The following is a 17,119-nucleotide window of genomic DNA, read 5'->3' as shown; positions in this document are numbered from 1 at the left end:
AACACAAACGAACCAACGCACAAATGCAACAATTGTATCAATTAAGTACCTGAATCGGAACAAAGCAAACGACCTACAGGTGTGAATACACCCTTAGACTGATCTCACACCTCTGCTATCGATCATGTTAGACTGATCTCACACCTCTGCTATCGATCATGTTAGACTGATCTCACACCTCTGCTATCCTGTTAGACTGATCTTACACCTCTGCTATCATGTTAGACTGATCTCACACCTCTGCTATCATGTTAGACTGATCTCACACCTCTGCTATCGATCATGTTAGACTGATCTCACACCTCTGCTATCATGTTAGACTGATCTTACACCTCTGCTATCATGTTAGACTGATCTCACACCTCTGCTATCATGTTAGACTGATCTCACACCTCTGCTATCATGTTAGACTGATCTCACACCTCTGCTATCGATCATGTTAGACTGATCTCACACCTCTGCTATCGATCATGTTAGACTGATCTCACACCTCTGCTATCCTGTTAGACTGATCTCACACCTCTGCTATCATGTTAGACTGATCTTACACCTCTGCTATCATGTTAGACTGATCTCACACCTCTGCTATCGATCATGTTAGACTGATCTTACACCTCTGCTATCATGTTAGACTGATCTCACACCTCTGCTCCTCTGCTATCATGTTAGACTGATCTTACACCTCTGCTATCATGTTAGACTGATCTCACACCTCTGCTATCGATCATGTTAGACTGATCTCACACCTCTGCTATCATGTTAGACTGATCTCACACCTCTGCTATCATGTTAGACTGATCTCACACCTCTGCTATCATGTTAGACTGATCATACACCTCTGCTATCATGTTAGACTGATCTCACACCTCATGTTAGGAAGTACAGTAATAGGCTGCAAGGGGCAAAGACAGTGTTTGGTTTGGAGACACACAATGACACCAATATACTACGGTGGCCTGTAGCTGCCATAAATAAAATTGTCACATTTTCCCAATAGAGAGGAGCTAGCTAATTTGAGCAGAGATCCAACATTAAAGTTAGCCTGGTAACCAGCCCCAACGAATCCGAGTGCTGACAACTGCGATTCATATGGGGCTGGATACCAGACTACAGAAAAGTCGTAATATATAACTTTGCTAAATAGTCGAGTAATAATTACGATTACGATTACGATTACGAAAACTTTATTGTCCACAAGTGGAAATTCGTCTTTGGTTCCACCACAGACATGTCTCAAAAGATAAAACACAACAATACACATGACACACACATGAAACAATGCAATTATGACAAAGAACCTGGATAGACATCCACAAAATGACCACACACACATCCACAAAACAGTCAACACACATTCATCCACACCGATGCACAAAAGTAGGCTACACCTCCCAATGCAGGTCAAAATTACAAATCATAGGTCTACGACCTGTCCAATTCCAAAACAATTAAAAAAAACATTCAGGAGAAGACCTGCTGTACAAAAAACCTCAGCAAAGTAAGAAATTAAAACACCACCCTAAGCAGAATCTACCGCATCCTAGTTTTATTTATTGCCATGACAGCATCTGGGACACAGGACTTCTTATAGATGTTCTTCTTTGCCATCGGTAGTCTGTAACGCTTCCCTGAGGGTCAAAGTTCAAATTCACTGAACAGTGGATGAGAGGGGTCCTTAATGATCCTCTCAGCTTTACTTCTAATTATTTCATACAGACTACTTAGCTGCTTCTGTGGCTTCCCTAGGATGTTGGAGGCCATGTTCACTATTCTCTGCAGCTTGTTTCTCCATTTAATGTTCAGATTGCCATACCACATAATCATATTAAAAGATAAAATACTTTCCACTAGGCTCTTATATACAGTTTCTAGAATGTTTTGGCTTACTCCAAAATTGTTGAGCTTGTGTAGCAAGTGGAGGCGTTGTGAACATTTTTTTTTTAAATGTGATCAGTATTTGCTTTAAAAGTAAGACTGCTGTCAATGGGATACTCAACTTGCTTTGCCCGGGGGCCACTTTTGTGAAATGATAGAAGGCCAGGGGCCAGTTAATAAACAAACAATATACATTTTTCTGTAGTGGATTGTAGGTTTTTGGGGTGTCAGCCGGAGTTTAGTCTGACAATGTTGTGCACACCGGATAGTTAGTTAGGTTAAGTTAGTTAGGTTAAGTACATACCGTACATAAGTGCCTGGGTAGCGAGCAGACAGCAGTATTTGACAATTTAGCAGCTAAATCATAGATTATTGAAAGATATTCCATATTCCAGACTGAAATGCTATAACAGAAGTCGAGTATTGGGCAGAATGACATGAACATTTGGACACTTATTCAGCGGGTATCTTGCATGTTTCATTCAGGTGCACTGTAAAAAAAAAAAAAAAAGATTTGTTGCAATTCCATCGCGGGCCGCAAGTTGAGTATCACTGCCCTACTATAATGGTATTTATGAGAATAGGTTGTGATTAATTGAGCACTTAGCAAAATGGAGTTGCAAACTGCTTTAGAAGGTATAACATTATGAGCATTCAATAAAGAAGAGGCAGAGAAAAATACAAAAATCATAAATAAGGACAAATGCACAGAATAATAATTAAAACAAAAATAGAGATAAAACACAGATGAGGGACCAAGTAAAAACGAACCCTGACTCTGTTTCAGCAGACGTGAGACCAACACACTCATACAGATCATTTCAGTTACATAAACGTATAGCTCAACACAATTCACTGTCGGACAGTGTTGGGCAAGTTACTTTCAAAATGTAATATACTACATATTACTAGTTACTTAAATTTGAAAGTAATAAGTTACTTTACAATATTACTTTCTCTGTAGAGTAACTCGTTACTTATTACAATACTTTTGCATTACTTTCACCAAAACAACAGCAGCAGCAGAATGACATCGCCGCCCCGGAACCATCCCAAAAAATAATTTAAACCGCCTTGAAGTCAGTGTAAACAATCCAAAATTCTAAATGTTATTATTTTCCTTTGTTATTGTCATCTATAGAGGTTATTTGCATAAAAACAGACAGTTTAATTAGGAAATTATTGTATCTTTTTTAAATATGTGCTTTGATTTAATAAATTGTAACTCAATTTGTAAGTTGACAAAGTAACTGGTATAATATTACTGAAATCCTGAAGTAATAAGTTATATTACTGAGTTACTGCTAAAAGTAATATATTACATGTAATATGTTACTTTTGTAATGAGTTACCCCCAACACTGCTGTCGGACGACGGACGGTACGCCATCTTGGCCCCAGCCAGCTCCTTGGTGGACTCTACAGTGACGTACAGAGATAACACTTCCTCTGGCTGGCGTCAATGAGCGTCATCAGCTCACACACAATAATGTGTGTGTGTGTGTGTGTGTGTGTGTGTGTGTGTGTGTGCCTGCGTGTGTGTGTGTGTGTGTGTGTGTGTGTGTGCGCCTGCGCCTGCGTGTGTGTGTGCGCGCGCGTGTGGTGACGTAGCGAGGGACCTGAGTAAGTATAAATACCTCGCTGAAAAGCCAGATTAGAAAAGGGGGGAGGAGCCTGCCTGACCACTCACACACACGCACTCTCTCTCTCTCTCTCTCTCTCTCTCTCTCTCTCACACCCACACACACACACACACACACACACACACACACACACACACACACACACACTCACACACACACACACACACACACACACTCACTCACTCACTCACTCACTCACTCACTCACTCACTCACTCACGCACGCACTCACGCACTCACACAGTCCAGTATATATATAGACCCAACTCACTCAGTGTTTGCTTAGAGTCAAATAGATTCTATTCTATTCTAGTCTAGTCTAGTCTAGTCTAGTCTAGTCTAGTCTAGTCTAGTCCAGAAGTAGGCAGGTTTGCAGGCAGCTATGCAGCAGCAGGGTTTCACAGGCAAAGGGACAATTCACATCACAGCCGGAGCATATGTGGAAATTGCTGAGTTGGCAGGAATGTGAAAAAATACACATGCACGCACGCACACGCACACACACACACACACACACACACACACACACACACACACACACACACACACACACACACACAGCTGGAGAGGCCCCTGTACTGTAGGTTTGCTGCAATACCTTGAATTATGGCTTTGCATTTTGTTACATTACTGCCATGTTTTTATATATTTTTTAGATATGTAATATCTTATACACATATAATATCTAATATACAATGCTAACCCTCTGAAAACGTACAGGGCTATTCATATTTTCGCCTCCCCTGAAGCTCTCTGGCACCCCCCAGGGGAGGCGCGCCTCACACTTCGAAAACCGCTGAGCTAGACAATTCAACTTCCCTTGCCAATTTTCACCTCCTCCACTCATGGAGACCAGTCAGGTCCATGGTCTAATTAACACCTACAGTGTTTCCCCCCCTAGAAAAGAAGTCAGGCCTGGAGGGATTTCGAAACGTACCCCGACCGCAACGGTGGAGGGGAGGGGGGGCCTCGCTGGCGACGCTAAACTTTTAGCTAACCTGTTCGCATCTATGTTCGCAATGGCATCCCAAGTATCATCATGCTATTATGGGATGCGATGCGGACAGTTGTATTATGGGATGTGCGTTTCCCAGGCAACGACACACGTTGACACGTTTCGGAACAGCGCCGCACGCTGGCACGATGCTCCTAAAAGCAAAATGCTTATTGTTTTTGAAGGATTTGGCATCTTCTATTACCGTCATCAACACCAGTATTGTTGTATTGTAATAATATGCCGTAAAGGTTTATTGAAATTTTGGGGAGAGCAGGAAAAAAAAATATATATATATATATCTGGCCTGGCTGGGGGACGTCGTTGGCCTGGCGGGCCCGCCAGGCCTGCAGAATGGTAGGGGAAACTCTTCTGACTCCCTCCCTCCATCTTCTTTCCTCTCCCTCTGCTGCCTCCTCTCCTACCCCCCCCCCCCCCCCCCCCCCCCCCCAAGGCCCTGGACGGCTTCTTCTTCGTGGTCAACATGGAGGGCAACATGGTGTTTGTGTCGGAGAACGTCAGCCAGTATCTGCGCTACCAGCAGGAGGAGCTGATGAGCACCAGCGTCTACAGCGTGCTGCACGCCGGAGACCACGCCGAGTTCATCAAGAACCTGCTGCCCAAGAGCCTGGGTCAGAACGGCAACACGGGGGAGGGGCGTGGCCGGGGCGGGGCGGGGAGGGGAGGGGCGTGGCCGGGGCGGGGCGGGGTGGGGAGGGGAGGGGAGGGGAGGGGAGGGGAGGGGCGTGGTCGGGGCGGGGCGGGGCGGGGAGGGGAGGGGCGTGGTCGGGGCGGGGCGGGGAGGGGAGGGGAGGGGAGGGGCGTGGCCGGGGCGGGGCGGGGTGGGGAGGGGCGTGGTCGGGGCGGGGCGGGGCGGGGAGGGGAGGGGCGTGGTCGGGGCGGGGCGGGGAGGGGAGGGGAGGGGAGGGGCGTGGTCGGGGCGGGGAGGGGAGGGGAGGGGAGGGGCGTGGTCGGGGCGGGGCGGGGCGGGGAGGGGAGGGGCGTGGTCGGGGCGGGGAGGGGAGGGGCGTGGCCGGGGGCGGGGTGGGGAGGGGAGGGGCGTGGCCGGGGGCGGGGTGGGGAGGGGAGGGGCGTGGCCGGGGCGGGGGTGGGGAGGGACCCCATTCACCTTATTCTTTGCCCATACAAGGACGCATGACGTCATTTCGTAATCGTCTTTCCGGTTTTAAGACACAGAAGTAGAGTACGCCTACCGTAGTCATTTTTAGACTTGCCAAAAAGCTGTTTTCAAGCAAAAAAAAAAGAAACTGTTTTCAAGTTTGAATATTTTTCGGGTGAGAACGTAAAACATATTATGTGACCAGTTTATCAGAATAACGCCTATATGGAAATATTTGACGAGCAGCGAGGACTGGGGTGCGGTCAGACTAGCTATCTGTCAAACCTGTAGGCTACTGGCAGTGAGAAAACACGTGTGTCGACGTGCTTTTGTAACTAACGTTAAATGCCGACCGGGTACAGCCATCGGCTCCTCGCAGCAGTAACGCTATGAACATGTCACTGAAGTTGGCCGCAGTGTAGCTTAATTCTGCACACAGGTGCCACCTCTGTGCCATGCTGCCTATGCCAGTTAATTACATTCACCTGGTGTAATGAGCACCTGGGATATGAATGTAATCTATTACCTGGTCAAATAGGTAAGAATGGCGTTGACGCCGCAAAAAGGCCACACCTACAAAGTGCGGTACAAATGCAAAACCCAATTCAATTTGCATGGACAAACAGTATATCAGCCTTTTCTGTGACTCCTTTTTCTGTGTTCTAATAACTGATGTGAAATGTGGTGAAAATAATTTGGCGTTACCTTTTTTCACAGTCGTCAAACAACTACAGGATCTTTTTTTTCTTCCTTTTCCCCCCCTTGAAGTCTCAAAATGCGAACATGACTCCTCTCTTGTACGGATGTTAGCCACGTAGCTTGTTAGCATTTTCTGACTTCCAGATGGTTCAATCATTTGGATCATGCGGTTGTTTGACAGCTGTGAAAGGATTAAGGGGAATTAACAACACTATGTGTGTTTTATATAGATTATTATTATAACGAAAAGGCAAACCACAGAAAATGCCGATTTATTATTTTGCCCAAATTGGGGCACTTTGTGGGCATGGCCAATTTGTTATAGGGCTGGCGCGCGAGTGGGGTAAACCCGCCCATATATCTCAATGGGCGGACTCGCCAAAGGACGGTGCTGCGGCTCTACACTACAGGATTGGGGATTCTAGAGCACGTACATAGTTTGCTGCGGTGGTTGAATCACCGATCGTGTCTGCCTGGGGCTGGGCTAGCAGCTAAATGCTAACTATGCTGAATGGGGAGAACGGGAGGATTTACCCCACCCTGACCACGCCCCCAGCCAGCTACCCCAGCGTCTATGACGAGACACCGACTCCAAACATGGAAGTTGGAAACCTTATTGGTGTTTTGCTCGCACTTGTGTTTTCCCTGCCTTTTCGACACAAAATGGCTCCCGCGAAAAGGGTCTGTTGGTGGATCTGATAGCTAAAAATGACTATGCGCTCCGAGCCCTGATCAGAGAGGCAAATCACGTTGGCTCTGCGCTCGCAAATCGGCGCGGGGAGCTCCTCCCCCGAGCACCCGCACCGACCAGTCACAGAGGTCGCTGCTTCTAATTTGACAGTGTTGCTTCTCTCTCCGTCCTGCAGTGAACCATCAGGGCAGCGATTCGACCAACAGGAACAGCCATACCTTCAACTGTCGCATGCTGGTCAACCCCCATGCCGACGGCGGCGAGGCGCGGCCGGCCTCCGACCAGCAGGAGGCAGCGCAGCAGAAGTACGAGACCATGCAGTGTTTCGCCGTCTCTGAGCCCAAGTCCATCAAGGAGGAGGGGGAAGGTACCGCTTCATTTTCTCTCTTGTTCTCTCCTGCTTTCCTCTGTCTCGCTCCTCGCTCTACCCTCCATATCCCTATAACTTTCACTCTCTCTCCTGCTCCTCTCTTTCTCTTCTTGATTATCTTTCTCTCCATCTCTCTCTTTTGTGTCTGTCCAACGCGTTCTCATTCACAACGTTGACTTAACGCACGTACCCTTTTTTCGTCATTTTCTTTTCGGCGACGCCGGCGACGTTCCCCCACGGTTAGTTTGAAAACGCCACATTGGTTCATGTGAAATGATGGTTTGCGTTAGGCTTAAATAAATCAAAAAGACATGTGACTTACGGCTGAAATGTACACGGAACACACTGGGAATCAAACTGCAGTCTGGTGTCTCCACCACCATGCGCAAGTAACTAAGTACAGATACTTTGTTACTGTACTTTAGGATTTTCAGGTATCTGTACTTTACGGAGTATTTATTTTTCGGACAACTTTTTACTGTTACTCTCTAGATTTTAACACAAGTATCTCTCTGTACTTTCTATTCCTTGCATTTCCGAAACAGGCGTTACTTTAGCCTGACGATGTGACGTTGTGTGTCTCTCTCATCTCGTGCTCTCCCAGCTTTCACACATTATCTGCACCTTTTTTGTGGAAAAACCATATCACACAAATGATGAATCAAAGTATAGTCTTAAATACATCGGGGCATCCCGGTGGTTCACCTGGTAGAGCGCGTAGTACCACTAAAGCTGCATTCGTTTATGGCCGGAGGTGGCAAGTAGCAGACGCGTCAACTCCGACCTACGTGCGTTCGAGCTTCAAGGCTTCAAGCCACAAAACCATGGATGCTAATAGCCGTTAGCTGTCTAAGCTAACAGCTAATTTACATTAACGTTTAATTGTTTGGGTTTAACCAACTACTGCATTGGTACTGTATACTGATTGGTCTGAAAGCTTACTTTTTTTTTTTTTTCAGATTTCCATTTTCTCCCCAATTGTACTTGGCCAGTTTCCCCCTGCTGCCTCGGTCGCTGCTCCACCCCCTGCTGATCTAGGGAGAGCCGTAGACTAGCACCATGCTTCCTCCGACACATGCGCAGTTGCCAGCCGCTTCTTTTCACCTGACAGCGGGGAGCTTCATCGGCAGGATGTAGCACGTGGGAGGATCACGCTATTCCCACCAGTCCCCTTCCGCCCCAACCAGGCGCCCCGACCGCCCAGAGGAGGCGCTAGTGCAGCGACCAGGACACATACCCTCAGTCCGGCTTCCCACCCGCAGACACAGACTATCGTGCCTGAATGGACGTCCGACCAAGGTAACACGGGGGCACGAACCTGCGACCCTCGTGTTGGTAGGCAGGGAATCTACCGCTACACTACCCAGACACCCAAAGCTTACTATTGTTGAAAAGAAAAGAAAAATGTGCAAAACATTTGTTTTAAATTCATACAATCGTGGGTGGACATGTTGAAATGACGTCAAATGACGCGCTGGAAATCATAAAATCATATCCAAGTTTGCGAGTAGGAACTCCAAGTTAACGTGGCGTTTAATTGGATTTTTGCTAGTAGCAATTGGCAATTTGCGACGTCTGAGTTATAAGACGAACGCAGCATAAGCATAAGCATACTTCATGCGGCCGACCCGGGTTCGAATCTGACCCGTGGTCCTATGCCGCATGTTATCCCCTCTTTCTCCCCCCACCTTTCCTGTCTGCCTACTGTCCTATCACTACAAGGCAAACCCCCCCCCCCCCAAATCAAAACAAAAAACAAAAATTTATAGTCTTTATACATCTTAAAACATGTTTGGAGGTGATCTGCTAAGCTTAATAGTCTTCGAATCATACTTTTTAATTTGAGGGGTGTCTGTCTGTCTGTCTTTATATCCCCCCCCCCCCCCCGCCAAAACACTTCAATGTCTGGCATGAATCTGTTGCAGGGGGAAAACGGGGGGAAATGTGTGTACGGGGGGCGCTACAGCAATATTTAGCATGTTGTACGCCTTCACACTCATAGACATGATCATTGTGATGTCATAAATCACTGATGATGTCACAGTGATGTCATCGTTGATGTCACTTGAGCAATCGCGATGTCATCAGTGATGTCACTTGAGCAATAGTCATGTCATCAGTTTGTGATGTCATCAGTGAGTGATGTCATCAGTGAGTGATGTCATCAGTTTGTGATGTCATCAGTGAGTGATGTCATCAGTGAGTGATGTCATTGGTGATGGCACTCAAGCAATTGTGATGTCATCAGTGAGTGATGTCACATTTGTCCCTTCATAAAGCCTTCTGTTTGAGATAGTGCGAGCAGGGCATGACGACATACATGTACAGCTCCACTATGCCGCCGGCGCAGGAGACCTTGACAAACTGAGGACCCTGCTGCTGCAGGAAGACCGTTTCAGAAGATCAATGAGAGCCCTGTTTGTTCCTACAGAACCCCTCTGGAGCAGGCAGCCTGTCAGCATCACGCTGCTTGTAGACCTACCTGATCACCCACAGAGCCCAGGTAGACCTAGCTCCTGACAGAGACTACACACTTACGCCTCTCTACTGGCCGGTGGTCTACGGTCACCTGGAATGTGTCCGGTCCGGATCCTCCTGGAAGCCGGGGCCGACCCAAACAGCATTACATACGACTAGGGGTGTCACGATACACTAATTTCATGATACGATACGATACACGATATTGGGTTCATGATAACGATACGATACGATATTTTAACAATATTCTTTTTAACAAAAGTAAATAATTTTTATGTATTTATTTATCATTTATTTAACCATGTGAGTCCCGTTGAAATCGAAACCCCTTTTCAAGGAAGCCCTGGGAAAATACTGGAAAAATAGTCTTTCATTTGAAATACACAAAATACAAAACAAATGCTGTTTTTGGAAATTGTTATTATAATAACTATAAAACAACATGGAAGATAATGCTTCTCTTGCAATAGAATGTGTCACACTGTCACAAACTAAATGTTTGTTGCATGGTGAAAGAAAAATAAATTATACAATCTATTTCTTAAATAACTCATGCTCAATGGTCCCTAAACTTATGTAATCTTATGTACCCCTTGAGCTGTTTTGCCATGCCAGTAGTAGTCTACCCCCTCACTCATGCGTGTTGATTCTGCTAAATTTGTTCTATTATTATTCAGGAGTAAAAAAAATACGATATAATTTTTTTCTGACCATACGCATATCGTGACGTTTCGATATCGCGATATATCGTGCGACGAAATATCGTGACACCCCTACATACTGTATGACCCATACCTTCCCGGCTTTACACACCCCGGTCTCCTACGCTGCCTGGATGGGCAGGCTGGACATACTTTTGGAACTCATCAGGTTCGGCGGTGTTCCTGTTGAGATGGACAGCATTCACGAGGTCTCCTCTCTTCTGCATGAGCGCTTATATACAACCAGCTGGACTGCTTCTGCCTGCTGCTCCGGGCCAGCTGGACTGCTTCTGCCTGCTGCTCCGGGCCGCTGGCGTTCTGGACCCGTGACGTGGCTTCTCGCCTGCTCGGGGTGGTGCTGGATAGCAGGTGCCAGGCGGCCTTCGTCCAGCTGCTCCTGGACCACGGCGCCGACCCGGCCCTGGTGGAGCCGGGGGAGTGGGCTCAGGGTCTTTCTGGAGGCCAAGAGATGTCCTTGCAGTCTGGCCCACATGTGTCGGATCCGCGAAGCGCTGGGCACACATCGCCTGTACAAAGTCCACTCCCTACCACTAACACAACTGATGAAGGACTTTGTGCTCCACCAAAACTGACTTGAAGGACTGTCGGTTTATTGATTTTCATTTCCTATATTTAGTTCTTCAGTGACTCTGTTTCAAACAAATCCAGGAGCAGAGATTAAATACCATCACCACCTGTAGCCAATCCTACTACTATTGGTCCGTTTGAGCTTGGTTCATCATCTCCAGAGTCCCCACCCTAGAATTGAATGTGCGTATTGCGTAGTTATCATAATATGATGTGAGGTTCAGTTGGCTTTGCACAGAAACAGCCGGTAGAAATACGTTTTACTTTTATACTTGATTACATTTCAGAGCCTGTAATTTTTTTTACTTTTACTTGAGTAAACGAGTTGAATCAGTACTTCTACTTCTACCAGCCTTTTTTTACACAAGTAACTGTACTTCTACTTAAGTAAAGAATGTGTGTACTTTTCCCATCTCTGCTTAGCACGCCCTGGCTTATTTGAATGTCACACTCCTGTGGCGTCAATTTCAGATGTTGTGGGAGTTCTATGGCAGTCTATGGACTACCCTATCTTTCTCCTCTCTTTCTCCATCTCTCTATGTCAGTCTATGGACTACCCTATCTTTCTCCTCTCTTTCTCCATCTCTCTATGTCAGTCTATGGACTACCCTATCTTTCTCTCTCCTCTCTTTCTCCATCTCTCTATGGCAGTCTATGGACTACCCTATCTTTCTCCTCTCTTTCTCCATCTCTCTATGTCAGTCTATGGACTACCCTATCTTTCTCTCTCCTCTCTTTCTCCATCTCTCTATGGCAGTCTGTCTATGGACTACCCTATCTTTCTCTCTCCTCTCTTTCTCCATCTCTCTATGGCAGTCTGTCTATGGACTACCCCAGTGATACTCAACTTGCGGCCCACGATGGAATTGCAAAAAAAGAAAAAAAAGAAAAATTACGCAACATGCAAGATACCCGTGTGTCCAAATGTGTCCAAATGTTCATGTCATTCTGGCCAATACTCCACTTCTGTTATAGCATTTCAGTCTGGAATATGGAATATCTTTCAATAATCTATGATTTAGCTGCTAAATTGTCAAATACCGCCGTCTGCTCGCTACCCAGGCACTATCCGGTGTGCACAACATTGTCAGACTAAACTCCGGCTGACACCCCAAAAACCTACAATCCGCTACAGAAAAATGTATATTGTTTGTTTATTAACTGGCCCCTGGCCTTCTATCATTTCACGAAAGTGGCCCCCGGGCAAAGCAAGTTGAGTATCCCTGGACTACCCTATCTTTCTCTCTCCTCTCTTTCTCCATCTCTCTATGGCAACTATGGACTACCCGATCTTTCTCTCCTCTCTCCATTGCTCTTGTTTTTTTTGCTATCTCTCTTTGTCTTTCTCACTCTTCCCACACCTCCCTCTACACCTCCTCTCCCTTTCTCCTGTGTCCTGTCCTCCTTTCATCACCACTCTCAACTCATTCCTCCCATCCACAGAGAGACACTAATTAGTGTGTGGCACTTTCTCATCGTCCCATCTCAACTTCGCACACGCGCGCACACACGCTCACGCACACACAACACACACACACACACACACACACACACACACACACAACACACACACAACACACACACACACACACAACACACACACACACACACACATGCACTCACGCACACAAACACACACACCTTTTGAGGTGTTGGAGGGAATATTGTGACAGGCACAGTTGCGATCACACTGCTGTTTTGTGGTACCTCTCCCCATCAGTGCGACAACTTTCCATTTCACATATGCCTTGTACTGTATGCAATGCATGATGTCATTCCTTCGCTTGTACCAGTTGTTTTGGTAGATTTAGTTTGTTGGAAGCCCGTTGCAAAACCGCAATAGATATAACAATTATTTGATGTACTGTAGGTATTGTAGTATTGTCCTAATTACCGTAAAACTTCAATTAAAAGCCGAGTCCCAAATTGCCGCAGGTCCCATATTAGACGCGGGGTCTGGATACGTATTTTGTAAATAATCATGGGTCTCAATTTGACGCCGGGTATTATTATGTTTTTAACTTGCATTTGCGACATCACATTTGCTGAGCGATCTTGCAACCCGTTGATACATAGTGAAATGATCAGGATGAAGACTAAAGAAATCTGTACCTCCACCGCAACAACCTTTCTGTCAGAAGACGTACAACTGTCGTCCAGAAAGACGCCAGGCACTTCACCGAGAAGCTGGTGAATTTTGTCACATTTTCAACGCGGATTCGAGACAAAGAAGCGACAGGCGAGGGACATCATCGCCATGGATGAAACCGCGGTGTGGTTTGGCACGGTCGGCTCAACTACAGCGAATGCGAGAGGTGCGTAATTATGGCGCGGCAGAGTGATGTGCTCTTTAAACTGGAAGTACGTTCAACAGCAACGCATTTTCACGCTGAGCTTTTTCTATTAGTTTCTGATGATTTTTTTATACTAAATCCAACAGGTTTGGTTTACTAATTCGTTTGGGAATTGTGAGTATAGATTTTTTTCCCCGCCAGCATTTCCCCCTTCTCATCAATGCGCGCGGCTTCAGGCAGCATGCGAGAATTATGCTGCCTTCACACATGATAAGCGATCTTCTCTTCTCTCAGTGGAGAAAGGTCAGTGTTGGGTTAGGGTCAGGTCACAGTTTAAACTATTTGAACTTTGAGCACAACGCACGGTGGCAAATTTCGTGCGGTGCACAACGCCAAGTGTAGCGCCGCCGCATAGAGGAGGCACCGCTCTCCCCGTAGGAAAGCAACGGCAGCAGAGCTGTTTTACCACAGATCAGGTGTGGGGGGCTTTACTGTACTGACAAAACACACCAAAATAGCAGGTGGCACAGTCAAAGCAGATCTCTATACTGTATTTTTTATCCAAGTAATATTCATACTGGTTTCAATAAACAAGATACTATTTCCAGTTTTTGCTGAGCAAGAATTTTGTACAAAAATAATTCAACGCAGGTCCCAAATTGCCGCAGGTTCTATATAGACGCGGGGTCTGGCTACATCTTTTGTAAATAAACGCCCGGGCTATCAATTGAAGTTTTACGGTAGTTTAATTGTGATTAGAACACGGCGCTCTTGAATACTCGATTCTGATTGGTCAATCAACAAGATTCACCGGTCATTATTTCTCGACAACCGACCGCTGCTCTGCTGCTGGTTATACTGATTAATCCAGCTGTGTCAACACTCACGACAATGATTAGGCACACCACTACTAATTAGGCCAACCAGTTGAGGCTGTGGTGTCTTGTGTGCCAATTACGAATGAAACCGCTTTGTCGTTGAAAACGCTTTTAAAAAAGCTATTTGAATAATTATTTTTGTCAGATTATTGAATGATTTAGTTGTAGGCCGTGTTCTAAGCGGGATAATGTATAGTGAGCCGGTGATTACTGGGGAAATAATGACCTTCAGGTGAATCATTAAGCCCTCCGCTGCGCGTCGGGCTCAATCATTCACCTGTCGGTCATTATTTCCCCAGTAATCACCGGCTCACTATACATTATCCCTTACTTATAGCATCTAATACCTATGAATCGTCCACTACGAGTGGTACATTTGATAAAGTCAAATAACGTTCCTTTGTGGAGGGAGATAAGTGAACTAAACTCAAGAAAGATCATTCCATATTTGATTAGTATGTCAGTGAGTCAGAATCATGGCAAATGATCAGTTAGTGGTTGGATGATTATTTTAACCCATTCTACTCTTTGCAGATTTCCAGTCGTGTCTGATCTGCGTGGCGAGGAGGGTTCCCATCAAAGAAAGGCCAGTGATGCAGAGCTACGAAAGCTTCACCACCCGACAAGACCTCCAAGGTAAGGGGCGGAGTTTGCCAATTTGCCAACCGGTGTCCCATAGACCAGTGGTTCTCAAATGGGGGTCCGGGGACCCCCAGGGTCCGTGGCACTTTGCCAGGGGGTCCGCGAAAAGTTTTCAGGAAAATAAAAATAAAAACTTCTTCTTTTTTGCAAAAGCTTCATAGTTCAACAAAAATCTTTTATGCTTAAATCTAAAATGGTTCATGGATTACATTCTAATCTAACAAACCTATCAATTTAAAAGTCAAGCACATTACCGTGGAAACAATTAAGCTTAGCGCAAAATCACGAATCAGAATGAGGGGGTCCCCGGTATATTTTCTATCTTGTAAGGGCTCCTCGACTGAAAAAACATTTGAGAACCTCTGCCATAGACAACCAATGTCCCATAGACAACCAGTGTCCCATAGACCAGTGATTCTCAAACTTTTTCCTGTCAAGCACCCGTAAACTGACACACATTAGATCATGGAGGACCCCCCCATTTGATAGGATTTTGTCCCAGGATCCCCATCTGATAACTAACATTTTTGCTTTTAGATGTTTTATTACAAAAAGTATATGAAACCCATGACCAAAATAGTCATACATTCCGTCATTGTGTTACTTATGGATGGAATATAATGAAAATAAATTACTCTGGGTACTCTCTGGGGGCCCCCTGTAACCCCCACAAGGACCCCTGGGGCTCCACGGACCCCAATTTGAGACTTCCACACATTAGCACACACAAAATCTGGACTCTTGTCAGGTATGGGATCACTGTCCATAACTTACAGGCAATGTACACCATATGCATTACGGCTGCGTTGCGGATCCGGCAAAACTGCCTGATCGACTGTCGCCCATGTTAATTGATAAGCGATACATGCGGTAAGGAAAAGTTACGCACCTGTTCTATGTTTGTCGGATCCCGCATAGGTCTGACAGACTACATGAGTGTGGGTCTGTTCGCAGCCGTACCGGAGCCATACCGAAGTTTTCTTTTGTCATTGTGTGATTCTAGTATTCAATTTAAACTTCATTTTAGTCTACAATTCAAAATGAAAATGGATGCTTTTCGAGACGCATCACGGGGCTCTCCTCAATACGCCACCCTGCCACTCCGTAAACATCTCAAGCATGGCAATAACCTTTTAAACATCTGCCCTGACCAGGTAAGATCACGTCGTTGGACACCAGTCTGCTGCGGGCCTCCATGAGGCCAGGCTGGGAGGACATGGTGCGACGCTGCATCCAGAGGTTCCACCTGCAGAACGATGGGGAGGATTCCTTCGCCAAGAAACACCAGCAAGACGGTGAGCGCGACGACCTGGACCTCACCTCACAATCTACAAATAATACCAGGCTTAACTGCAACAGAGGAGAAAAACAGTGCTACAAAAATGGTGCAAAGTGTCAACAAAACGAAGAAAAAGATGGTGCTCCTTCTAAGGACATTTAAAAACATGACCGTTTCTTTGAGGATACAATGATAGGATAGGGATGGACAATGCATTCATCTCACCCTGCCAACGCTTTGCACCATATTGAGAATATGGTGCAAAATGTTGATGGCATGGTGGGATGAATATGATATGTGTTGCAATTTTGAAATAACATAAATTCTTTCTGTAATTGTTCGAATTGAACTATGTTCATCTCTAACTTTCCTTCACAATTACTGTTTATTTTCTGTTTGACTGTAGGAAGAATGATATATTTTATGTCCAGTGTTGGAGTACTCGAGTCCTCATTTTGGATTCATTTTAAGGACTTGAGCACTGATGACTCAGACTTTGACTCGATCATTCAAGCATTCGGACTCGGAAGTTGGAAACGAAGAATTTTTAATTGATAAAGACTGTTTTTTTTGTAATAGGCCCTAATAATTTGGCATAAGCTATTGATACTCATATTCATACTGTGACATTATTCAACTTTGTGCGAGGGCAGACACGTGTTTTCCACCTTCACGTGGATTCACCCTCGTGTTCAGTAACTCCGGACTCGGACTCAGGTAATGGGGACTCAACCCGGAGTCAAACACTGGAGACTTGAGTTATAGTGACATAACTACACTTTCTTTCTAGCTCATTTGTCTTCAATGATGTGCCTCCATGATTCAATAGTCTGCACGTTTTCCTTCCAACCAAACTGCAAACTGTTGGA

At 45.7% G+C, this 17,119-nt stretch overlaps 1 protein-coding gene across 1 annotated transcript in view; it reads left to right on the top strand.

Moving 5' to 3' along the window:
* Positions 1-17,119, top strand: part of LOC310792234 (nuclear receptor coactivator 2-like) — a 158,211-nt gene that overhangs the window by 80,047 nt on the left and 61,045 nt on the right. The window contains exons 5-8 of the mRNA XM_083653962.1: positions 4,965-5,142; positions 7,196-7,387; positions 14,864-14,965; positions 16,126-16,266. Of these exons, the coding sequence (XP_083510088.1) occupies positions 4,965-5,142; positions 7,196-7,387; positions 14,864-14,965; positions 16,126-16,266 (613 nt within the window). The remainder of the gene's footprint in view (positions 1-4,964; positions 5,143-7,195; positions 7,388-14,863; positions 14,966-16,125; positions 16,267-17,119) is intronic.

Source organism: Poromitra crassiceps (assembly GCF_964638095.1).
Source record: "Poromitra crassiceps genome assembly, chromosome: 17".
Lineage (NCBI taxonomy): Eukaryota > Metazoa > Chordata > Actinopteri > Beryciformes > Melamphaidae > Poromitra > Poromitra crassiceps.
This window is presented reverse-complemented; position numbering and strand designations above follow the sequence as displayed.